The sequence below is a fragment of the Callorhinchus milii genome, unplaced genomic scaffold (assembly GCF_018977255.1).
Source record: "Callorhinchus milii isolate IMCB2004 unplaced genomic scaffold, IMCB_Cmil_1.0 Scaffold8, whole genome shotgun sequence".
NCBI lineage: Eukaryota > Metazoa > Chordata > Chondrichthyes > Chimaeriformes > Callorhinchidae > Callorhinchus > Callorhinchus milii.
The window spans coordinates 11,278,907-11,303,855 of NW_024704749.1; the positions used below are offsets into that span (position 1 = coordinate 11,278,907).

The 24,949-nt window shown below is 49.3% G+C and overlaps 1 protein-coding gene across 2 annotated transcripts in view; it reads left to right on the plus strand.

Moving 5' to 3' along the window:
* Positions 1–4,918: 4,918 nt before the first annotated feature.
* The window catches only part of wscd2 (WSC domain containing 2), a 37,660-nt gene continuing 17,629 nt past the window's right edge, over positions 4,919–24,949 (plus strand). The window contains exons 1-3 of one of the 2 annotated variants that reach the window (XM_007901817.2): positions 4,919–5,450; positions 21,226–21,354; positions 22,107–22,550. In XM_007901817.2, coding sequence (XP_007900008.2) covers positions 21,342–21,354; positions 22,107–22,550 — 457 coding nt within the window. In that variant the 5' untranslated portion in view covers positions 4,919–5,450; positions 21,226–21,341. Of the gene's footprint in view, positions 5,451–21,225; positions 22,551–24,949 lie in introns of both variants that reach the window. The other variant, XM_007901816.2, reaches the window with a different exon arrangement.

Below are 24,949 nucleotides of genomic sequence, written 5' to 3' on the forward strand. Positions count from 1 at the left end.
AGCTATCAGCCTCTGCTCAGCTGTCAGGCTGTCTGTGCAGATGTCCATTATATACAGGGACACCTGGGGCAGGACAGAACACAGCTCAGCTTCACGTTGTCACACGTTAGGGAATCGTGGCTTTGTTGCCATTATCTGGGGCTCGGGGTTTACTCTCGTGACAGATTAAAATCCGGCTCAGTTTTTTTTTGTGAGCCTCTGTTTAGATGAGTCGCCAGTGAACCCCGAAAGCCTGGTCTGTCACCAGAACAGCACAGAGGCTGGCGGGGCGGGGGGGGGGGGGGGGGTGGAACCTGCGTTCAACAGCTCATCCAAAGGACAGCGTCTCTGACACTGTGGCGCTTTCTCTCCCCACACACCCCCACCCCCAGCGCTGGGCTGGAGAGTCAGTCTGGACTGAACGGGGCACAGACGGAGAGGAAGAATTACCGTTGCTCAAGGTCTCAATGTTGGGCTTGAACCCACAACCTTCAGACCCAGTGGGGAGGTGACCCCCAAGCCCCACAGGGAAACCACAAGGTCCCATTGAGGTCACACGGGTCTAATTGGGATCTGGGGATCATCCCGAGGGTTTTGGGGTGTGGGGTGGGCTGGGGGTTTGGGGTTTGTTGGGGGCTTTTGATCTGTTTATCCCGGTTTCCTCTCCTTATAAATATGACTCTTGCCTTATCACTCCCTCCAGTGGTCAGTTGTCAGTTGTGGTAGAACAAGGGAATGGCACCTATAATAATAATAATAATAATCCTTTGACCCGGCGCCTCATCACGTCTTCAAGACGTCTCAAAGCGCTTCACAGAATATACCGTGAGGTGTAGTGACTGTGTAGTTTTGTGGGGCGAAACCCGGCAGCCAGTTGCTCACAGCAGCGTCCCGCAAACAGTCGTTGGCTTGCGTGACCAAAATATTATTATTTATTGATCTATATATTTTTTTTTGATCTGCTCCACCCTTCCCCCCTTACCCCCCCCCCCCCACCACCACCCCCTTACCCAACTTACACAGCCTTGTATAAATTTGATTCGAAATAACAAACGGAGGAAAAATAATCAAAAGCAAATCCCTTTTTTTATTACCTGTTGACATTATGGTTTTTTTTCAGCGTCTCATGTCACGTTCTGTTCTTCCAACCGCCTCCCTCTGATATTGTCTGCGGGAAAGTAATTAACAGGCAGGAAGTGGATGGCCACCGGCACACAATTGGGGTCTCAATCTTTAGTGAGAGAGGACAGACGCTGCTGACGAAATGGAATAAAAAAACAATAGATTGCTCTCTCCTCTCCCAGGGTTAAACGTTAGGAGTTGAGCTCACAGACCAGCCTGACTCTCCAGCCCCGGGGCGGTGGGGGCGCGGAGGGAGGCGGGGAGAAGAGACAGAGAGCGCCACGTTGCCGGAGACGCCGTCCTTCGGGAGAGACGTTAAACCTCTCACTCCCCCGTCTGTGCCCTGTTCAGGCGGACGTTAAAGATCTCGAAAAGAGGAGGGAGTTTCTCTCTCTCTCTCTCTCTCTCCCCCATTTTACCCCCATAAAATCCCTCGTTCGCCTCGCAGCTGTTTGCGGGGATCTTACTGTGCGCAAATTGGCTGCTGCATTCGCCCGCAAAACACAAAGTCAGCAGCTGGGAGCAGCTCCCTGGGAAGTGTCTGAGATGCTTCAACATTATGGGCGCTGGGTTGAATGGTACCGTGTTATTATTATTATTATAATACTAATATCTAACACAGGAACCGGGCAGTCAGCTGAAGCCATGAGTGGAAACAAATGCTCCGTGCTTCCATTTACTGTCAGGTCAACTGTCTGTGACCAACACATGCGGGAGTGCAGATGGCTTATTGAAGCGACGAGGCTCAGCTGTCTCTCACTCGCCTCCCTTGTCAGATACAAGGCTTCCCCCACGCATGTCAGAACGGGCACAGCGCAATGCATCGATTCCTTCACACAGTGAGCACGCACACACGCAGTGAACACGCACGCACGCGCACACACGCACACACAGTGAACACGCACGCACACAGTGAACACACACACAGTGAGCACGCACACACAGTGAGCACGCACACACAGTGAGCACGCACACACAGTGAGCACGCACACACAGTGAGCACGCACACACAGTGAGCACGCACACACACAGTGAACACACACACACACAGTGAGCATGCACACACACACACACACAGTGAACACACACACAGTGAGCACGCACACACACAGTGAACTCACACACACAGTGAGCACGCACACACAGTGAGCACGCACACACACAGTGAACACACACACACACAGTGAGCATGCACACACACACACACACAGTGAACACACACACAGTGAGCATGCACACACACAGTGAACTCACACACACAGTGAGCGTACACAAAATACACAGTCAATTCACTTTACAGTATATTCTGTGAAGCGCTTTGAGACTTCACAATGACGTGAAAAGGTGCAAGGATTATTATTATTATTATATCCTCTTACAGGGTGGAAATGAAGGGAATAGGTCTCAATGTGTGAACGGAGGAGATAAACAGTCGGCCTCACAAACAGGATGTGAATGACCGAGTTAGCTATAAAATCTACAATTACGTTTCAACACAAGGAATGATGGCGCATTGTTTTTTTTCTGCCCCAGATGTTTTATTCGAACCCCTGTCTCGTGTTCATGATTAATGGGGATTGGCTCTTTCATAATAAGTGTGTCAGCCTGGCACAGTGGGTGTCACTCTCTCTCTCTGTCTCTCTCTATCTGTCTCTCGCCTCTGAAACGGAAGGTTGTGGCTTCAAGCCCCCACATCGGGTCTTGGAATCACACAGTCTAAGCTGAGGCTCAAATACAGCACTGAGGGGGTGTTGCAGTGTCGGAGACGAAGTCCTTCGGATGAGGCGTTAGTTCTCCCTCTCCGCCTGTGCCCCCTTCAGGTGGACAATCCCACCAGATAAAATCAGTCACTCGCTCCACGGCTGTTTGCAGGGACGTTGCTGGGCGCAAATTGGCTGCCGCGTTTCGTCCACAAAATGCACAGTCACTACACTTTACAGCAAATCCCTCTGCAGGGCTTTGAGTCGTTATGATGATGTGGTAAGGAGCTTTATGAAAATGCAAGGATTATTATTATTACTATTGCTATTACTATATCGACACAGTTTTGGTAGCGGATAATTAAAATTCACACTGGAATATAACCCACGGAAACCAAACTATGAAACTGGGACCACATTAAAATTCTCCCCTTTCCTCCCTCGATTTTGAATTCCTGACAAGCAACGACTGTAGATTAAATTTCCTGTTGCCCCGGGAAAAACAGTCTTGAAAGCAGTTATTTAGAGAGCGGGAGGAAATGGCGGATCAGTGGCGAAGTATTTCAAAAAATGAAAAAAGAACGGTTGAAACTAATTGCCATCCCCGGCCTCTGCATTTTATTATTGTGCAGTCCTGCAGCTCGGTGGTTAGAGCCCTCTCCTCGCAAGCGAGAGGATCTGGGTTCAATTCCCGGGCAGGTCAGAGCGAAACCTCAGGCGAGTTTCCAGAGTCCACACACACACACACACTCACGGACACACACCCTTCTGTTTACCAGCAGCAAAGAGTAACCTGTTTGTTAGTCGATTGGCGGATCGCTTTCTGGGGGTATAATCCTTGGTGGAGTCCTGTGGCTCAGTGGTTAGAGCACTCGCTTTGCAAGTGAGAGACCTGAACTCAATTCCAGGCAGAGGGCGAAACCTTGGGTAAGTTTCCTTACTCCACACAGAGCCTAATAATAATCCCTCCAAAACCCCAAAACAATAATAAATTGGTCATTTTCAATCCACGACTGTTTGTGGGACATTGCTGTGCGCAATTGGCTGCCGCGTTCGCCCACAAATATACAGTCAATTCACTTTACAGTGTGTTCCGTGAACCGCTTTGGGACGTCCTCCTGACGTGAAAAGCGCTATATCAAATGCAAGGATTATTATTATTATTATTAAAAATACATAATAATTCGGTCTCTCAATCCGCGACTGTTTGTGGGGGACATTGCTGTGCGCAATTGGCTGCTGCGTTTCGCCCAGAAAGATGCAGTCAAGTCACTTTACAGTGTGTTCTGTGAAGCGCTTTGGGACGTCCTCCCGACGTGAAAAGCGCTATATCAAATGCAAGGATTATTATTATTATTACTCTGTGAAGCGCTTTGAGACGTCTCGACGATGTGATAAGGCACCGGGTCAAATGCACTGTAATAAATAATCAGCGATGAGGGCTAAATGTCAATCCACTTCCACAGAATGCACTGCCCAGTGGATTAACTGTGAATTTTGTCATTCGAGGTGTGGGTGAGGATTGAGATGTTTGCAAACATCTTGTGGGTTTTTTTCTTGCAAAACAACCAGAAAAAGCTGAATGGGGAAAGGAAAGCCAATGATGGGGCAGTTTGGCTTTAAGCTGTGGTTGGTATAACACTCCTGTGGGGGGGGGGAGAGGGTTAGATCACTGCCACAGCGAGAAGGGCTGTGTATTACATGAGACAGAGACACACACACAGACAGGAGACATAGACAGGAGACACACACACACACAGGGACAGGAGACACACACAGAGAGACACACACACAGAGACACACACACACAGAGACACACACAGAGAGACACACACACACAGGGACAGGAGACACACAGACAGGAGACACACACAGATAGACACACACACAGACAGACAGAGACACACACAGGGACAGGAGACACACACACACACACACACACAGACAGAGACACACACACACACACAGGGACAGGAGACACACACACACACACACAGGAGACACACACACACACAGAGACACACACACACACACACAGACAGACAGAGACACACACACAGACAAAGACACAGACAGACACACACACACACAGGCAGAGACACACAGACAGACACACACACACAGACAGAGACACAGACACAGACAGACACACACACAGTGATAGTGAAATGAACCCTTTGGCATTTCAGATGAAACCTTTTCCCCTCTGAATCTGTGAATTTGGGGGGAAACTGCCCCAAATCTTTCTTTCTATCAAAACCCTTTATTCCAAATCCTCCTTAATCAGAATTAAGTGCCCGAGGATCTGAGAGTGAGAGAGTGAGAGAGTGATTTTTACACACAGATATATATATATATATATAAGGCATTACGTTGATCTCAGTTGGTGAGACAGTGGAGTATCAGAGGCAGAGAGAGAGAGAGAGAGAGTGAGAGAGGGTTCATGTGGATGTGTGCAGATAAAATGCGGATAGAAGCTGTTTCTTATTTTATTGCACACAAATAATAGATGTGAGAGAGAGACAGAGAGAGACAGAGAAGGGGTGAAGCCCGACAGCAGCTGATGTGAGCTGCACAGTCTCAGCAGCTGATGCTGATCGCTTTTTCTTGGCTTCTGAATCTCCAGTTCTGACCGTCTGCTGAGAGCAGGTAAGTGATCTCGACATCTCCATCGCTTGGCCAAGTCCACTTGAGTGTATAAACCGTTCAACAAAACCTCTCTCTTTACTATTATTATTATTATTATTAATATAGTTATTATTAATCTGCAAAAAATAGCTCGTCTGCAATTCTCTCTCTGTCCCCCACCCACACCCCTCCACCACCACCACCACCACCACCACCACATAGGTTTTAGATCAAATAGTTGCATTGTTTAATAATAATATTGTCAATAGTAATCCCGGCGTTTGACCCGGCGCCTGACCGCGTCGTCGAGACGTCTCAAAGCGCTTCGCAGGGTACGCTGCAAAGTGGGTTGGCTGTTTTGTGGGCGAAGCGCGGCAGCCGATTGCGCACAGCGGTGTCCCCACAACAGCCGTGGATTGATCTTTGCAATGTTGTGGGGAGGTGTGTGCGCTGTGTGGTGGGGGGGGGGGGTGGGCAGAATTGGGGCAAAAAGGGTAAGGACTAAGTTTGTTTAATAATATATTTATTTTTAAAAAATGTTATGATTCAGAAGAAGAAACTCCAGCCTTTCACCAGAGGAGTGAAAGGCGCTGACGCGATGCAGAGGATAGATTTAATGTGTGTATGTGAGGTCTACAGCACCAAAAAAACATTTGTGCAGTGCCTTTCACCTTAAAGCATTAAATTAATAGTAATAAGAATCCCGGCGTTTGACCCGGCGCCTGATCGCGTCGTCGAGACATCTCAAAGCGCTTCACAGGATACACCGTCCAGTGGAGCCACCGAGTATTTTGTGGGTGAAATTAATGAGAATTAGAGAGTTGAGGGGATGATGGGCGGGGGAGATTGCTAATCAGAAAACCTGCCGTCACAGTCATTTTGGGGGTTAAAAGGAATTTGCCAAAAAAACATACTAACCCAGGAATGGCTTTTGCGCAGAGACACGTATACAGGGATTCCATACGGCACTTTGATGTGTGAGAGCGAGAGAGAGAGAGAGAGAGAGAGAGAGAGAGAGAGATTGCCACAGTACGGAATGGATGGCGCTGCTGATTTGTGATGGAATCTTGGCTATGGCTATACACACCGCTTTAATGTAGAAAAGAGCGTGTAATGCTGCACTGGGGTGGGATAGCTTTAGCGCTCTGAGATCCTACCCCATGAAAGAGGGGGGGGGGGGACTGTATGACAACGACAACTTATATTTATACAGCGTGATCTGAAAGAGGGGGAGGAGGGGAGGGGGCGAGGCGGAGGGATTGGGGGTGAGAGTTCAAATCGAATCAGGTGAGGCTTCGCCCGAACCATTATTTTAACACTTGAGAGAAGCTGCCATTTCACCCCTCGTGTTAGGTGCATGAAGTTAGTAGCTGGAAGAGTTTAGCTCAGTGAAGTTGGCTTCTGACTCGCTCCAACATCTGGCTCTGACTCTGTCTCCCTCTCTCTCAGTCTGAGCTGTCAGTCAGCTCTCCCCCTCTCCCGCTCCCCGACTCTGACCCCGGCAATCCCTTCATCTCTCTCTCTCTCTCTCTCTCTCGATGTCCCGGCCAACAAATCCCCCAGATGAAAAAAATGCACTCGTTCACTTCACGGCTGTTTGTGAGGCCATCGCTGAGCGCAAATCGGCTACAGAGTGCACAGTCACGACACTTTATAGTAAAATCCTGTGAAGCGCCTTGAGACGTCTTGACGATGCGATGAGGCGCTGTATCAAATGCAAGGATTATTATGGTTTACTGTAAATTGTAGTGACTGTGATGTGTTTTGTAGGCAAACAATCAAGCAAGCAATTAAGAAACAACAAGGGGTAGAAAACACTATCGGGTGTAGTTTATAGACCCCCAAATAGCAGTTACAGTATTGGGCAAGGTATTAATCAGGAAATTAGAGGAGGATGTAGCAAGGGGAATACACTAACAGCGGCTGATTTTAATCTTCATATAGATTGGGAAAACCAAATTGGCGAAAGGTAAATTAGAGGATGAGTTTATCGAATGCATTAGAGATACTTTTCTAGAACAATATTGCTGAGGAACCGACCAGGGAACAGGCGCTCCTGGATCTTGTTTTGTGTAATGAAATGGGGCTAATCAGCAATCTGGAAGTTAATGCTCCTCGAGGGCAGAGTGACCATAACATGACGGAATTTAACATTAAGTTAGAGAGTGATGTAGTTCAATCCGAAGCAAGAGTCTTAAGTCTAAATAAAGCCAAATTTGCAGGTATGAGAGATTGGTTAAAATAGACTGGGGAATTAAACCAGCAATGGCAACCGTTTAAAGATATAATACATATTCCCTTGAAAAATAAAAATACCACGGGAAAAGTGTTTCAACCGTGGCTAACTGGAGCAGTTAGGGAAAATATATAATTAAAAGAAGAGGCCTATAATACTGCCAAAAAGAGCAGTAAACCTGAGGATTGGGAGGGCTTTAGAGATCAGCAAGGGAAAAGCAAGAAACTGATTAAGAGGGTGAAAATGGAATATGAGAGTAAACTCGCCAGGAACATAAAGACAGATTGTAAGAGTTTTTACAAGTACATAAAGAGGAAGAGACTATCAAAAGTGACCGTGGGTCCAAACTTACCGAAAATAGAACGGGAACGTGGAGGGTAATGTTAGTGAGGAATTTAAAGAAATGAACATCAGTACAGCAATGGTACTAGAGCAAGTGATAGGATTAAAAAACGATCAATCCCCTGGACCTGATGGCCGGCATCCCAGGGTTTTAAAAGAGGCGGCTGCAGAGATAGTGGATGCTTTGTTTTTGATCTTCCAAAATTCCCTGGATTCTGGAATGGTTCCCAGTGATTGGAAGGTTGCAAACATAATGCCGATATTTAAGAAAGGTGGGAGAGAGAAGATTGGGAACTATAGACCAGTTAGTCTGATATTGGTGGTAGGGAAAATTCTAGAGTCCTTAATTAGGGGCGTTATCATGGGATACTTAGAAAATCCTAACATGATTAGGCAGAGTCAACATGGCTTTACGAAAGGGAAATCATGTTTAACAAATCTTATAGAGGGTTTTGAGGATGTAACTAACAGGTTAGATAGGGGGGAACCAATAGATGTGTGTATTTGGATTTCCAGAAGGTGCCACATAAAAAGTTGTTGCATAAGATTAGAGCCCATGGCATTAAAGGCAATATATTAGTATGGATTGGAGAGTGGCTAACAGGAAGAGAACAGAGAGTAGAGATAAACAAGTCCTTCTCAGATTGGCAAGATGTGACTAGTGGAGTGCCACAAGGATCAGTGCTTGGGCCTCAATTATCTACAGTTTATATCAATGGTTTAGATGAGGAAATAGAACTTAACATTTCTAAATTCGCAGACGATACGAAGATAGGTGGGAGAGTAAGCTGTGAGGATGACACATGAAGAATGCAAAGGGAAGTAGACAGGCGAGGTGAGTGGGCAAGAGGGTGGCAGATGGAGTATAGCGTAGGGAAGTGTGAAGTTATTCACCTGGGTAGTAAAAATAGAAAAGCAGATTATTTTCTAGAGGGGGAGAGATGGTGTTGTTAGTGTTAGGTAGTGTTAGTGTTCAGAGGGATTTGGGTGTCCTTGTACACCAGTCACAAAAAGTTAGTGTGCAGGTACAGCAAGCAACCAGGAAGGCTAATGCCATGTTGGCGTTCGTTGCAAAAGGGTTAGAGTACAAGAGTAGGGAAGCCTTGCTGCAGTTGTATAAGGCCTTGGTGAGACCGCACCTAGAATATTGGGTGCAGTTTTGGTTTCCTTATTTAAAAAAGGACATACTCGCCTTAGAGGGGGTGCAGCGTAGATTCACTAAGTTGGTTCCTGGAATGAGGGGGTTGACCTATGAGGATAGGTTGAGTAAACTAGGCCTATATTCTCTAGAATATAGAAGAATTAGTGGTTAATCTTATAGAAACCTATAAGATCCTTAAGGATCTTGACAGGGTAGATACCGTGAGACTGTTTTTCCTGTTGGAGAATCTAAATCTAAGGGGTCATAGTCTCAAGATTAAGGGTCAGCCTTTTCAAACTGAGTTGAGGAAACATTTCTTCACTCAGAGGGTAGTGAACTTGTGGAATTCTCTACCCCAGAAGCTGTGGACGCTCAGTCCTTGAGCATATTCAAGACTGAGGTTGATATATCTAAAGGATAGAGGGATTTAGGGATATGGGGATAGGGCAGGTAAATGGAATTAGGTTAGAAGATCAGCCATGATCTTATTAAATGGCGGGGCACAGGCTCGAGGGGCCGAATGGTCTACTCCTGCTCCTACGTCTTATGGTCTTAAGTGCTGTAGCAAGCTTTCATCTTAATAATAATAATAATAATCCTTGCATTTGATACAGCACCTTATCACGTCGTCGAGATGTCTCAAGTTATCCCCTCCTTTAAGGCCCGTTCAAGACCCTCCTCTTCGACTGTGCCTTCGGTCACCCTCCTAACCCCCCCACCCTCCCCGCCCTCCACCCCCTCCTGATCCCAACCCCCAGCTCGGGTCCAAATCCCTGACTGTCCAGCGCCTCGGGAGGTGAAAAGTGCCGTGGAAATGTTGTTTATTGCTGTTGCCACCAATACGTGCGTGTTGAGATCTCCTTGGAGTGAGAAGACTGTGTGCGTGTGCGTCTGTGCACACGTGTGTGCGTGTGGGGCGGTGGGGGGTTGCATTTGTGACTGTGTGAGACTAGAAACGCACTGTAAACAATTCCCCTCCAGCCTTGGTCTGCTGGGCTTTGCGAATAAACAGGATATCCTGGGGTTATTTTAACCTTGCTTACAAAGGGAAAGATAAAAAGGGGAAGTGCGGTTGATTTTTTTTTGTGTGCTGAGCAGATATCTTGACGTCGGGAGCATAAAAGTGACTGAGTCATCAGCTTGTGAAACTCTCTCTCGCCTTCAGAAAACAAAACAGTTTTTCTCTGCACAGTCTCGTGAACAAATCCCGGCACAAATACAGCGTTTCACCCACAAAATACGCAGTCGCCACACTTTACAGTGTGTCCTGTGAAGCGCTTTGAGACGTCTCGACGGCGTTATAGGGCGCTAGGTCAATTGCGAGGATTATTATTGTTATGAAACAATACCGCCTGCTTTTTGATGCACTGTCAAAATGCGCTTCAAAGGATTTAAGTGTAGTGACTGTGTGTTTCGTGGGCGAACGCAGCAGCCTGTTTGCGTGCAGTAAACGTCCCGCAAAGAGCCATGGAGTGAGCGACCAATTTTATTTGGGGGATTGTCGGCCAGGACACCAGGAGAGAGAGAGAGAGAAACTCCCTTCTTCTTTCCAACAGCACCACGGGATCTTTAACGGGAACAGGGCACAGACGGGGAGTGAGGTTTAATGGCTCAACTTGGACGCCCAACCAAGACTGAGACATCCTTCAGATGTGGATTGAGTGACCGAATTATTATTTATTTCTTTCAAGGGATTATTACCCTCTGGAAAAGCAATCGACTATCAACCAGGTTCCTACTCACCGCTAGGTAAACAGAAACGTTTGCGTGGAGTAAGGAAACTTGCCTAAGGTTTCCCCCTGACTCGCCCAGGAAACAAACCCAAACCCATTGTCCATCATTATTATTGTTATTAATATAAATTACGGTGGATTATTCAGACTGGCTGGAGTGTACGGAGGAAATCTCCCTCGGGGAAGATATTTGACAATTTTCCATCTGGACTGAATTGTGCGTCGGAGAATCCAGATTGGAAGGGCTCCTGTGTTTTTGTGCGTATGTTTTGCGAAGAGAGATGATTGGGGGGCGGGGGAGGAGAGGAAAAAAACTCAGCTTGTTTTTGTTAGAGGGTCCTGAGTTCTGAGCAGGTTTTATATTGCGTCATAAATCAGTGAGGTTTATAATGTGAAAGCTTTCTGAGTGCCGTTACCTTGGCAGAGCAAGAGAGAATTCCAGTCAGTCTGAGATTTTCGTGCTCTTGAGTTCCATAAGGTTTTTTGCTCCAACATGGCCCCCTGGTCTGGCCTCCTCTCTCACTGGGGTGTGTTCTGCGAGTGCTCTGAAGCTCTCTTGAGACCCTGCGCTGCGTGGAGGGCGCTACATAAGTGCAAGTTGTTGTCGTCGTTGTTGTTGCTCCTGTCTCGACTATTCCAATGCCCTCCTCGCAGGTCTCCCCATCTCCACTACCCACTCCATCCAATTTATCCAGAACTCCACATACTCACCCGCTCTAAACTCCGCACCCCCATCACCCCAGTCCTCGCCAGGCTCCACTGGCTCCCTATCACGCAATACACAGCCACTCCACTTTACAGTATATCCTGTGAAACTCTTTGAGACGTTTCAACGACGTGATAAGGCGCTGTATCAAATACAAGGATTATTATTAATATTATTATTATACTTCTGTCTATTAACTTAGTTCTCGAGGTCCTGATATCTTGATTGAGCTGAGAGATCATTAGGCAGAGTGAGTTGAGTGTCTGGTGCAGGGAACTCTGCCTATCTGTAATTAACAGTGCCTCATAAATCATCTCTTCCCTCTGCTGAGTGTAACAGCCCCTCAGGCTCACAGCTGGTGCTGCTCGGTACCTCCTTCCTCAGTCGATAGTCACAGCATTGAGCTCAGGCTGATGCTCCACTGCAGTGCTGGGGGGGGGGAGAGAGAGAGACAGAGAGAGCATCGCATTGTCAGAGTCACCGTCCCTTCAGATGAGATATTAAACCTCACTCTCCCTCCCTGCCCCCCCCCCCCCCACACCGCCCCGCCTGTGCCCTTGATGGTCGTCAGCTTAACCTCACCTGCAAAAACGCACATTCACTACGCCTCTTCACGGTAAATCCTATGGGCTCGCAGGCTGAGGCCGGGTGGAATTTCAGCTCTGGGATGCAGGAGGTAGGTAGGGGTGGGTGGGGTGGGGTCAGGACGTCAGACACACAGCAAGTTGTACTTGTGAAGCGCCTTTCAGGTCAGGAGGCGCTGGGGGGAGAGAGGGGAGGCAGTTGACAGAGACCGGAGTTTACTTGGGGGCAATGGGGCTTTAGAGAGATCAACTGAAAGCCAGACCAGGGCACGGTGTTAATTACAAGGCTGCCGCTGAACATAAAGGAACGGGCTGCGATGTCCAACACACAGGCTTAGCAGCCTGTCCTCACCGCTGTGTTAAGTTGCTTATTTAAAGTCAATTGCCAGCGCTGAATGGATGGTTGAGTTGAGCTTCTCTTGTGCTGTGTAATTACAGCTTTCCCCGTGCCAGCCGGCCGGCCAGCCGGCCCAATGCGCGAGCGGCGAGGCAGATTTCAAGGGCTCAGCATGAAATACTGACGTGCATGAATTGTGAAATAAATTACTCCGGCAGTTTACCATCTCGTCCCCTTATCACAAGTGCCAGCGCATGGGAGGGCGGGAGAGAGGAGAGCGAGCGTTAACCTTCATGGTGGAGTCCTGTAGCTCAGTGGTTAGAGCGCTCGCCTCGCAAGCGAGAGGGACCCGGGTTTGATTCCCAGGTGGGACGAAACCTCAGGCAAGTTTCCTTACTCCACACGCACACACACGCCTCTGTTTACCGGCAGTCAGTAGGAACCCGGTTGTTAGTCGATTGGGAGGTCGCTTTCCAGGGCAATAATCGGCCCCGAAAAAGATGGGGTCACTCAAACCACCACTGTTTGAGGGGATGGCACTGGGCGCAAATCACTCAGTCACTACACTTTACAGTAAATCCTGTGTGTCACGTGTCTGTGTGCGCGTGTGCGCGCGCTCCTGCGGTAAACCGGTCCCAAATTCCAGAGCGCTTGTAGCTTGTAACCGGCGGTGGTTGATACGGCGGAGCTTGCTGTTTGCCTGTACACAGCGCGATCCTGTCTATATATAGATCGCCCCAGGACTGACTGCGTACTGTCTCGAGGAAGCTTAGCAACTCAGCAAAAAATCCCCAAATACATCAGGAGGTGGCTGTCTGACAGGCTGCCAGGAGTCATGTTATTTCCCGGCACCTTTCCGAGTTACCAGCATCCGAGGCTGGGGGCTCAATCCCCACGTCTTCGTGTGCAGTCACGCGACCTAGGCTGACGCTCCAGTGCAGCCCTGGGGGGCGGGCAGAGAGCGGAGCCTTTCGGATGAGACGTTAAACCTCACTCGCTCCCCCCTCCGTGCCCTGCTCGGGCGGAGGTTAAAGATCGTTGTCTCTCTCTCTTTGTCCCAGGGTTGTCCTGACCGACAGTCCCCCAAATAAAATCGGCCGCTCGCTCCACAGCCGTGCGTGGGACACCGCTGTTCCGCCCATGAAGCACACAGTCGCTGCACTTTACAGCGCATTCTGGGAAGCGCTTTGAGACGTCTGTGATGAGGCACTGGATCAGATACCAGGGTTACCGTACCGAGGCCCGAGCTGTGAGGAGCCAGGGTTTGGGGCCGGGAAGGTATCCGGTGGGGATCGGGCCGGAGAGGGAGATGGAGAGGTGGGTCAGGACTTTTCCCGTGCTGTCAGGCGCACCCACGGACTATATCCAGATGCAAAAATAAAATGGCTGCAGAGTGTGAGGGTTGGAGCGCAGATTTCATGGGAATATCTCTCTCTCTGCCCCGGCACTGACGGATAAACGGTTTCTGTGTTTTTTCCGCAGAGATAAACCATCTCTCACTTTTTGCTCTTGCGGAAGAAAGGGAGGGGAGGGGGAGAGAAAAAAGACTTTGGGTTCCTTTGCATAACCATGGCAACATGCATCTCTCTCTCCGTCTCCCTCTCTCCGAGTGTTTGCAGGGCTCACGGTGACTGAGGAGCCAGCGAGGCAAGTTTCACCGTGTTTTATTTTTTTGCTCTTCTCTGCCTCGACCACACAGAGATGGTTCGAGCGCTCGCCTCGCGAGCCAGAGGACCCGGGTTCGATCCCGGGTCGGACGGGGCGACACCTGAGGCAAGTTTCCCCCAGCTGTTTGCCAGCAATAAGTAGGAACCCGGTTGTCGGTCGATCGCTTTCGATCTGGATAGTAATCTCTTAAGGAAGGAAGGAAACCTGCTTGAGGTTTCTTCCCACTCGGGAATCGAGCCCGGGCCATCTCGCTTGCGAGGCGAGTGCTGTAAGGGCTCCACAGGGATGGGGGTACGTCGAAAGGGTTTAACGCGAGAGGTTAAAGAGTTCCACGAGACACAGGCGGTCAACACGGCCTTGAGCGGTGCATTTAATTGTCGGCCCGGCATAGATTCTGCGAGGCAAAGCCCTTGAGTGTGTGGCCACCTCACTCCGAGAGCCAATTAAGAGAGGTCCCAGAGGAGCCACACACCGCAACGCAGGCCTGGCTCTGGTTAATGAATGCTAATTACAGCAGTTTCCTTCCTGCAAGGTTATTGCATTTACGTCATTTACTGCACCGTTCGCTCGGCTCAGATGACGGAAAACAGGACTGAGGGGACGGGGGTGTACACACTCCATTACACAGGAGGGATTTGTTTTTGGAGGGGTTGGGGGGTTGGTCAGTCGGGTGGGTGTCTAACGCACGCGCGGAAACCCATCACCGTTGCTTAAGAGTCTCCAAACCCAACTGAGAATTCCAGGCCTCCCACCTACCCATGGAAATCCCACAGAAAGCTGTCAGACTGCGCTATCGATAACAAGCTGTGCGGCTAGACTCCAGCTGTTACCCCCCAACGCACACTCTGGGCCCCCCCCCCCACAAGCCCTGGCTCACGCCAACCTGCGCCTGATACTCTCCGGAATTAGGTAAGCAGGTTGTGTCCCTCCAGAGAGAGAGAGAGAAGTCCATTCCAACCATCTCTCTCTGGGATTTCCACGTGTAGGTGGGAGCCCTGGAATTCTCAGTTGGGTTTGGAGACTCTTCAGCAACGGTGATGGGTTTCCGCGCGTGTGTCAGACACACCAAAAAAACGAACTAAAGTCACGTGTGGTTCTAACAAAAGTTTGTAAACTTTGCTAACACTCGAGGCTAAAATTTCCCCTCCTCCCCCACTCGCCCCCCCCCCCCCCCCCACTCCACATACAGAAAAATATAGCAACAATAATAATAATCCGATTACATTTTCCCTCTACATTAAATCAGCCGAGGATTTTCAGCTCGCGCCTCCTGTATTCTAATCTGATCGTAGTTTATCCCGGCTTTCCCTGTTTGTTCTCATGATTCCATTAGGGCGACGTTTAATCTGTTCCCAAGGACACGACGGCCTGATACTGCCGTCTGTAAAAAGGGGCTAATCTTTTATTCAAAAACAGTCGACCTTCGTATTAATTAACGACCGTTTCGCCCACAAAACGCACAGTGAACTCCACTTTACAGTATGTTCGGTGAAGCGCTTTGAGACGTCTCGAAGACGTGATGAGGCGCCGTATCAAACGCCACGTTATGCTTATTATTTTTATTATTATTATTAATTATGCAGAAATTGCATGGTGTTTGATAGTTGCCCAATCGATGTGTCCATTAAAAGTCTTGTGTGGTTCGAGTCTTCTGTGCTGGGCTGCCCCCACTCTTTGGAACTCCATCCCACAGTCCCTCCGCCTCGCCCCCTCCCTTGCCTCCTTCAAGGCCCATCTCACGAGCCTCCTCTTTGACCGCGCCTTTGGTCAGCCTCCTACCCCCTACGCTCCACCTCACCCCGATCCCAGCCCCCAGCTCAGGTCCAAATCCCTGTCTGTCCAGCGCCTTGGGATGCCATTTGAGGTTGTCATCGTCCCTTTCTCTCTTGGGTAAAATGAACAAATTGACCTGTCAAAGTGTCACCTAAGCTCCTTACCCTTTGGAACACGACATATCTGATGAGATGATTTTTGTGGAGGATTTTCATCCGGATTAAACGATTTTAACGTCATCCTCTGGGATTGTGTAGATGTTAACCTGATTTCGGGATTTGGCAAAGGGGATGCGAGAGGTTTCCATAATGGCTGATTTAATGTTTATGTTTTGCTGTATCCCTCCATCAGGCTCCCCAGGCTAGAATTATATAATAATAATAATAATCCTTGCATTTCATACAGCGCCTTATCACGTCATTGAGCTGTCTCAAAGCGCTTCACTAGATATACTGTGAAGTGTAGTAACTGTGTATTTTGTGGGCAGCCAATCGCACACAGTAGCGTCCCACAAACAGTTGTGGATTGAGTGGCCAAATTTTACCACCCCCGGAAAAGCGATCCACCAATCGACTGACAACTGGGGTTCCTACTTCCCTCTCGTTAAACAGAGGCGTACGTGAGGAGAAAGGAAACTGGCCTAAGGTTTCGCCCTGACCTGCCCGGGAATTGAACCTGGGTCCTCTCACTCGCGAGGCGAGCGGTCAAACCACTGAGCTACGGGACTCCACTAATTCCTGAGAGCGGAAGAAGAAAGGTGGAAAGGCCACCCGCCTGATGGTGGGGTGGGGAAGGGGAGGGAGGGAGAGAGGGAGAGGCCAGGAGGGTAGGGATTGAGGAGGTCGCAGGTGGGACTGAGATGGTGGAGAGACGGGAAAGCGAAATAGAGAACGATCTCGGAGCCAGTCCCGTCAGGCTCGCTGTTATGTAGGTCAGCCTCTGCTCTGGTTCCTGCCAGCGCTGTGGTCAGGGAAATGCATGTGTTTCCATTTGGGGGGAAAAAAGCTTTATATTCCTAACATCTGTTGCTTTGCTGGAAAGCTAAGAGCAGTGTGTCAAAGCAGGAGCCATCCCTCTTGATATTAGCAGTCTGTCACCACATCAAAGCTATCGTTTTAATCTATAAAGTATTTTACATTCCCCCACCCTCCAGCTTGTGAAACGCTTTGAGACGTGGAGTCCTGTAGCAGAGTGGTGAGCGATCTCGCCTCGCAAGCGAGAGAGAGGACCTGGGTTTGATTCCCGGGCAGAGCGAAACCTTAAATAGAATAATAATTTGGTCACTCAACCCACGAGTGTTTGTGGAACACTGCTGTGCGCAATTGGCTGCCCCGTTTTGCCCACAAAACAGTAATCACTACACTTCACAGTAAATCATGTGAAGGGCTTTGAGACATGCTCCCGATGTGAAAGGCACTGTGTCAAAGGATTATTATTATTTTTCTGATTATTATTTTACTATCATTATTCAAACCATTAGGAGGGTGAAATCTGCAGTATTCCCTTCCCTGAACTTAATTATGGCAGTTTTAGCGAAAAGTAATTAACTTTTCAGTAAATTCATCCCCGACTTACTCACAGCAACACGCAAACCAGCGAACCAAATAGCTTAAAGGGTTTACTATTGATATATTTTTGGACGGGAGCCAAAAATGGAGTTCTTTTGAAGTTTGTGCTAGATTTACGGTGCCAGGGCCTGTGGGGAGCAGCCAGAAATTGATAGCCTCTCACTGTAACGGGTGTATTTATCTCCTCTCTCACAATCTCTCTTTGCTTTAGGGACCGTTGTGATGCAATATTCTTGTAAATACGTTGATCTCAACACAGCGCTGTTTGGAATGCCGTTCAGTTTTAATGTGTGTTTTAATGTCCATACCTGACCTGTTCTTTTATTCCCTTCAGAAATTGTTTTTGCTCACCACCACCACCCCCCCAAACACACACACACACACACACAGTCCCGTAGCTCAGTGGTTAGAGCGCTAGAGCACAAGCAAGCGAGAGGACCCGGGTTCGATTCTCGGGCAAGACAAAACCTGAGGCAAGTTTCCTTACTCCACACACACACACACCTCTGTTTACCAGCAGTCAGTAGGAGCCCGGTTGTTAGTCGAGTGGCGAATTGCTTTCCGGGGGTAATAATCCCTTCAAAAAGGATAAATAAATAATAATAATTTGGTCACTCGATCCACGACTGTTGGTGGGACACCGCTGTGTGCAATTGGTGCCGCGTTTCACCTACAAATATACAGTCAATTCACTTTACAGTAAATCCTGTGATGCGCTTTAAGACGTCTCAATGATGGGATAAGGCCCTCCATCAAATGCAAGGATTATTATTATTAAAAAGCCCGGATTGCTTTCCAAATTCGCTGTTCATCTGTGAAGGTATCAATGGAGAAAAAGTTATCTAAGAGCCCCAGAAAATTACTCAATTGTTATGCTATCCCTTCGAGGGTTTCTGCTGTCAGTCTGTGACAGAATTAAGTCACTTTCTTTGGAGGAGGGGTGGGGGAGGGAAGGAAGACAGACTTTGATGAATTTCTCTATCAGCGAGGCAACTTGGGAAATACCTGCGATCTGAAGTTTATAGTGAGTTATGGTCCTTCTCCGTGCGGAGACACTCGCTTATATCTCACCGTGTTGTTGCCTGTCACACCACGTAACACTAATAATACATAATAATAATCTTTGTATCTGATACGACGCCTTAACACGTCTCAAAGCGCTTCACGGAATATATTGTAAAGTGTAGTGACTGTGTATTTTTGGGGGTGAAACACGACAGCCAATTGGGCCCAGCAATTGACCAAATTATTATCATTTATTTACTTATTTATTTGGGAGGGATTATTACCCACGAAAGGCGATCTGCCAATCAACTAACAACCGGGTCCCTACTCATCGCTGGTAGACAGAGTCGTGTGTGTGGAGTAAGGAAACTTTTCATGTCGGGAGGACATCGCGCAGAATTTCACACAGCGCTATATCAAATCCAAGGATTATTATTATTTATTGTTATTATAATATCATCAGCTCATCTCTCTGAGTCGCCTTTAAATCAGACGCCTGTAGATTGGGATTGAAGTGCAGTGTGATTATTATCGTAGGAACGGGGGCTCTCATTAATATTGTCCCTCACATCAGTAACCTGTCCCCAATGTGCTGCTGCTCACAGACTGCATGTGCTGTAGCCCTGTCCATCTGTGCGCTGCCTGGCTATCCATGGCTCGCTCACTCTCTCTGTCTCCGTCTGTCTCTATTCTCCCCCCCTCTCTCTCTCTCTCTCCCTCTCTCATTCTTTCCTTCCTACCTCTTCAGACGCGCTTTGAGACGTCTCGAAGACGTGATAAGGATCTGTCTCGCGTGCAAGGACCATTGGGATCCTGGCCTGCAGCTCAGTTCAATAATAACTGTAATAACTTCTTGACCAGATGAGGAGGAAAATGAGAAGCCGACACAAAGCAAGCCAGTGTTTGGTGCCAGGACAACAGAAGCCTCTTGGAATGAACAGTTATTATTATTAAGAGCCCAAGAATGCAGACAATGGAAAGAATTCTATGAGCACAGGGTTTTGGCGTGAGGCTGGGAGAGAGGTTGGCTCCTGGGTCTGGGTAGTTAGTGCTAACCATGAGGTAATTGGTTACTAATCAGGTTCCCGCTCCCAGAAAACGATGAGATCATAATTTCGTCCGTAAAGCATCGTCCCAAAAGGATCTACCGACACTCATTGACTGGCGTTACGTGGACTTTGTTCGGATGGGGGTTCGATTCAATCTGAATTCCCAAGCTCGTCTCAAAGTGCTTCGCAGGATTATAGTGTGAAGTGTTGGTGGGGACACCGCTGTGCGCAATTGGCTGCCGCCTTTCGCCCACAAATATACAGTCAATTCACTTTACAGCATATTCTGTGAAGCGCTTTGAGATGTTGAGAAGACGTGAAAAGTGCTGTATCAAAGACAGAAAGTGCACTTCAATTTCTCTATCCTTAAAATCAAGGATAAAACTTTAAACCAAGCAGCGGTCACTGGCTTCCTTCACACCACAACCACAGGGAGAACCACACATTGCCACTGATACCTGCTGGTGGCTGACCTGAGGATGTTGTGGGGAGGGAGGGAAGGAGGGAGGGAGTGGGGGGAACGTGCAGTAAATGAGCCCGTGGTCTGTGGTCTCCGTACAATGATTGAGAACACTGTGGGTTGTGAGGTTTTTTACACACTTGAAGCCGTTTTGGCCACACCGTGCGTTCTCACAGCTGCTGTTGGTTACCCTTTGCCAAGTTGGCGTCTGATTCTCTGACTGTATCCAAATGTGTTTGGATTCCACTCTCTCCAAACAGCCCGTGACACAACCCCTTAAGTTAACTCTTTCACACAAAATCTGTCTCTCCTCGTTCCTGGTCAGTAGGTCAAGCTCCACGAACACCCCCCACCCCCCCCCACCCCCCCATCTGGCCATTGAACTGTGTTGTCAAAACTGTGCAGTCCCGTAGCTCAGGGGTTAGAGCCCTCGCCTCGCAAGCGAGAGGACCCGGGTTCGATTCCCGGGCGGGTCAGGGCGAAACCTCAGGCAAGTTTCCTTACTCCACACACACACGCGTGCGCCTCTGTTCACCAGCAGTGAGTAGGAACCCGGTTGTTAGTCCATTGGCAAATCACTTTCCGAGGGTTATAATCCCTTCCAAAAAAAGAAATAGAAATAATAATTTGGTCACTCAATCCACGGCTGTTTGTGGGACACGAGACACAAAGTATACAGTCACTACACTTTACAGTGTATTCTGTGAAGCGCTTTGAGACGTCTCGACGACGTGTTCAAATTATTATTGTTGTTACAAACGCGGATGATGGAACCCTCGCTCTGCGTAGCCGCTGTTGGTCGGAGCCGCTGGGAAAATGTTGTGCGGAATCCGATCTGTCAGTCCTGACAAATGGAGATGGGAATGTCAGAGCGATACCTAGGAATGTTCACTGCGTTCCCCCCGGGGAGCAGCCAGGCCTTGTCAGCTTCCCCGGGAATTTTCCATCCGGAAACGAAGGATAATCAGAACAACATTCCTGACTCGTCACTTCGACCAGAAGTCTCAAAACGCTTTGCGGAATTTTTGGCCGGAGGTGGGGGGGGGGGGGGGGGGGGGGGCAGTGGGGAGTGGGGAGGGGTGGGGCTGAGGCTCGGATGTGCAAAGTATTCACGGAAACCTGGGGAAATAAACCCATCCCATCTCTGTGGGTGGTTGTTTTGACCTGTGTGCTCTGTTCTCTTCCCTTTCCCAGGGGGTACCGCACAGGCCCATGGACGGAGGGCAGGAGAACCTGAGGGTCCCTCACCCGCTGGGGCGTCCCAGAGCCTCCGAGGGTGGCCCGAGGGAGACTCGTCGCGCGGGAGGAAGATGGTGAACGTGGGTACGGCTCGAATCGGCTTCCGCAGCGGCTGAATCGCCCGCCCGCCCACCCAAGGCTCTCCGAGCTCACAGTCTGGGCTGAGGGGGAGAGAGAGAGACACGTTGCCCTTCGGATGAGACGTTAAACCTCATTCGCTCACTCGTCTGTGCCCGGACATCCAAAATTCCCACCACGCTGTTGGGAAAGAGAACAGAGTTTCTCTCTCTCTCTCCCCGTGTCCTGGCCAACAATCCCTCCCCACCCCCCGCCCCTCTCTCAAGATAAACCGGACACTAGCTGAACATCTACCCACCCACCACCACCACCGGGGGGGACCTTTGGAGACAAATTCAAAGCGGACGACTCCACGCGGAGGGGGGAGAACATTAACAGACCCGAGTGGAGTGGAGACAGGTGCGTCGGAGAAACAGCGCCCCCTATCTTCCCCGACTGTCCAGAGCAAGACGGACCTCGCCTAAGAATTATTAAGGATTCATTTGTGGCTCCGATTTTTTTCACACGTGAATGAGAAGGAAAGCACTGCCGGGAAGGTCAGACCTCGAGCCCATTTTGCCACCGAGAGGATTCGAGTCAGACCTGGGCTGCCCGAATATACAAAGATGGATTGCTCCCTGTGTTTGCAGGATATTATATATTTGCTTTTGCTCGAATGAAAACGTCTCTTATCTATAATAATCGTAATAATAATAATAAATATATAGTTACACATCTACAAATAGACATTTTTTTTGTCCACCATCTCGCATCCACAGGAGGTGATGAGGCGGGAATGGCCAGACTAACGCTTAAAATCCAGCGGTACTTCCGGCGCAAACCCATTCGCTTCTTCTCCTTCATCATCGTGTACCTGATGGCCGGGAGCTTGGCCTACCTGCACTCGGGCTTTGTCGGGGACAGCTATTTGGCGTACAAGGATCCGAGGCCCGGGGAGGGCGTGTTGGCGGTTGCCGGACGCCCAGGGCGAGAGGGGCTACAGCGACTGGCCTTGCTCCACCTCGGCCGGGGCTACTCTCAGGCCTTGGAGAGCGATCAGAGACCCGGGGACAAGCACGGAGCTGCCCCCCGGAGGTTCGGCCCCCCCTGGATGAAAGCGGCCTCCCAGGACTCCGGGGATAAGCTCAAACCCGGGGAGCGTGTGGGCAGCTGGAGCAGAGCGCTGAAGGGCAAAGTCTCCCGGGACCTGGAGGACAACAGAGGTACGTCAAACCCTAACTGGAGGGTGAAATGGCAGCCATCAAATTAAGGTGGTGTTTGAATAGGACAAATGTGTAGGGCTATTGGGGTAAGAAAGAGTGGGGCGAGTGGGGACTAGTTGGGGGTAACAGCAGGGGGAATGGGGGACTAGTTGGGGTAAGAGTGGGGGGGGGGGGGTGGAGACTAGTTTCAAAGAGTCAGCCTTCTGTGCTGTAGGATTCTATGATTCAATGGATTAACTGGAGCCAAGCGCAAACATTGCAAGTATGGAGTAGCTAAGCCCCACCTGTAGACTGGGAAGGGTCTGTCTGTGGTCATCTGTTACCTTCACAGGTTCACCAGAGTTGGTTATTTCTAACCCTGCAGAGTGAGTGTTGTTTTTAGCACTGATAGCCCTAGATGTGGGCTTATAGTCAGGTTTGGAGTCCTGTGGCTCAGTGGTTACAGTAAGCGAGAGGGCCCGGGTTCGATTCCTGTTCAGGGCGAAACCTTAGGCAAGTTTCCTTCCTCCGCCGATTGTTTTCCCCGGGTAATAATCCCTCCAAACCAAATTGGTCACTCGATCCACGACTGTTTGTGGGACACCACTGTGCGCAATTGACTGTCGCGTTTCGCCCACAAAAACACACGGTCACTCCACTTTACCATCTTTTGTGTCGAGCGCTTTGAGACGTCTCGATGTTGGGATGAGGCGCTATATGAAATGTAAGGATTATTATTGTTACCGGCAGAGAGGAAGTACAAGATTCCCCATTTGGCATCACGAGTGTGGGACACTAATCTCTTTGCGCAGCATTGCTGTTAATAATGATTTAGCTCATCGTCAGTACCATGGCACATGCCCCCACCCCCACCCCACCCCCCCCCCCCCACCCCGTAAAGTGCTGATCACAGCATTTATTCCATCTGCGTCAATGCAATTTTGTTTTTGACGTGTCTCAGCATTGTCTTGGGCAGGAGGCCTGACCTGGATAGTGCCCAGCAGGAAGGAAGGAAGGAAGGAGGGAGGGAGGGAGGGAATTTCACACAAAGCAGAGTGGACATCTGGAACTCTCTCTCTCTCTCTCTCTCCCTCCATCAAATGTTGGATCCGTTCACATTTTCAAGACTGAGATGGGTAGCTGTTTGTCAGGTTAGGGGATCAGGGGAAATGTGGCAAAAGGCGGGTAATTAGAGTTGAGGTACAGATCAGCCGTGAGCTAATCGAATGGCGGAACAGGCTGGAGGGGCTGACTGGCTTATTCCAGTCCCTGTGTTCCCAAGAGCTGAGTTAACGTGCGTGGCTGGAGCCCAGGTACCGTGGGGTTAATGCTAGTTGGGCTGATGTCGGCCGCGCTCTCACTCTGTCAGTCCCAATAACTCAGCAACACCACCAGCTCGCAGTGAGGTCGAGTACACTTCAACAGGCAACCAACAGGGAGTGCAGGGTCTTCACAAAACCTTGCAGGAAATTACCCCCAAATTCAGATCCTCTTAAGTGAATTATCATCGTTAATAATAATCCCACCTCTCATGTCGGGAGGACGTCTCAAAGCTCTTCACAGGATTCGCTGTGAAGTGTAGTGACTGCGTGCTTTGTGGGTGAAAGCTTTGTGACCAGCAACATCCCACAAACAAGACATCGCTCTCAATGGCCAAGTTATGCGTGGGTTTAGCTGGTTAGACTCCAGCAGTTACCACAACGCACACTCTGGGTCCTCTCCCTCTCTTGCCAACCTGTGCCTGATACTCTCCAGAATTAGGTGAGCAGGATGTGTCCCTCCAGGGAGAGGAGAGAGAGAGAACGTATTCCATTCCAACAATCCGGGATTTCCATGTGTAGGTGGGATGCGGGGAATTCTCAGTTTGGTTTGGAGACTCTTAAGCAACGGTGACAGGTATCCGTGTGTGTTGGACACCCACCCGGCTGACTAAAAAAAATAATAATGATAATAATAATAATTTCTGAGCTGACCTGGGATCACTCGCTGGGAGCCTCACATAGGAAATTCTGTTTCCGAGCACTAAACCTGCACACGGCGCGTCGCTGGGAGGAATCTAGGTCACTGGATTGTTGGCTGGAGGAGCTGTGTCCTGATTGCAAAGTCTCCGCAGTGTTCGTTCGACGAAACCAGGTCACTAACCAGCTGTTTGCAATGTGGAGTCCTGTAGCTCAGTGGTTAGAGCCCTCGCCTCACAAGCGAGAGGACCTGGGCTTGATTCCCTGGTGGGTCAGGTCGGAGCGAAACCTTAGGCAAGTTTCCTTACTCCACACACACACACACGCACACACACCTCTGTTTACCCAGCAGCGGTTGCCTTGCCTAAGGTTTCGCCCTATCCGGGAATCGAACCCGGGACCTCTCGCTATCTACAGGATCCAAATGGATGGATGGGGCTGGGTTTGAGCTGGGACTCACTA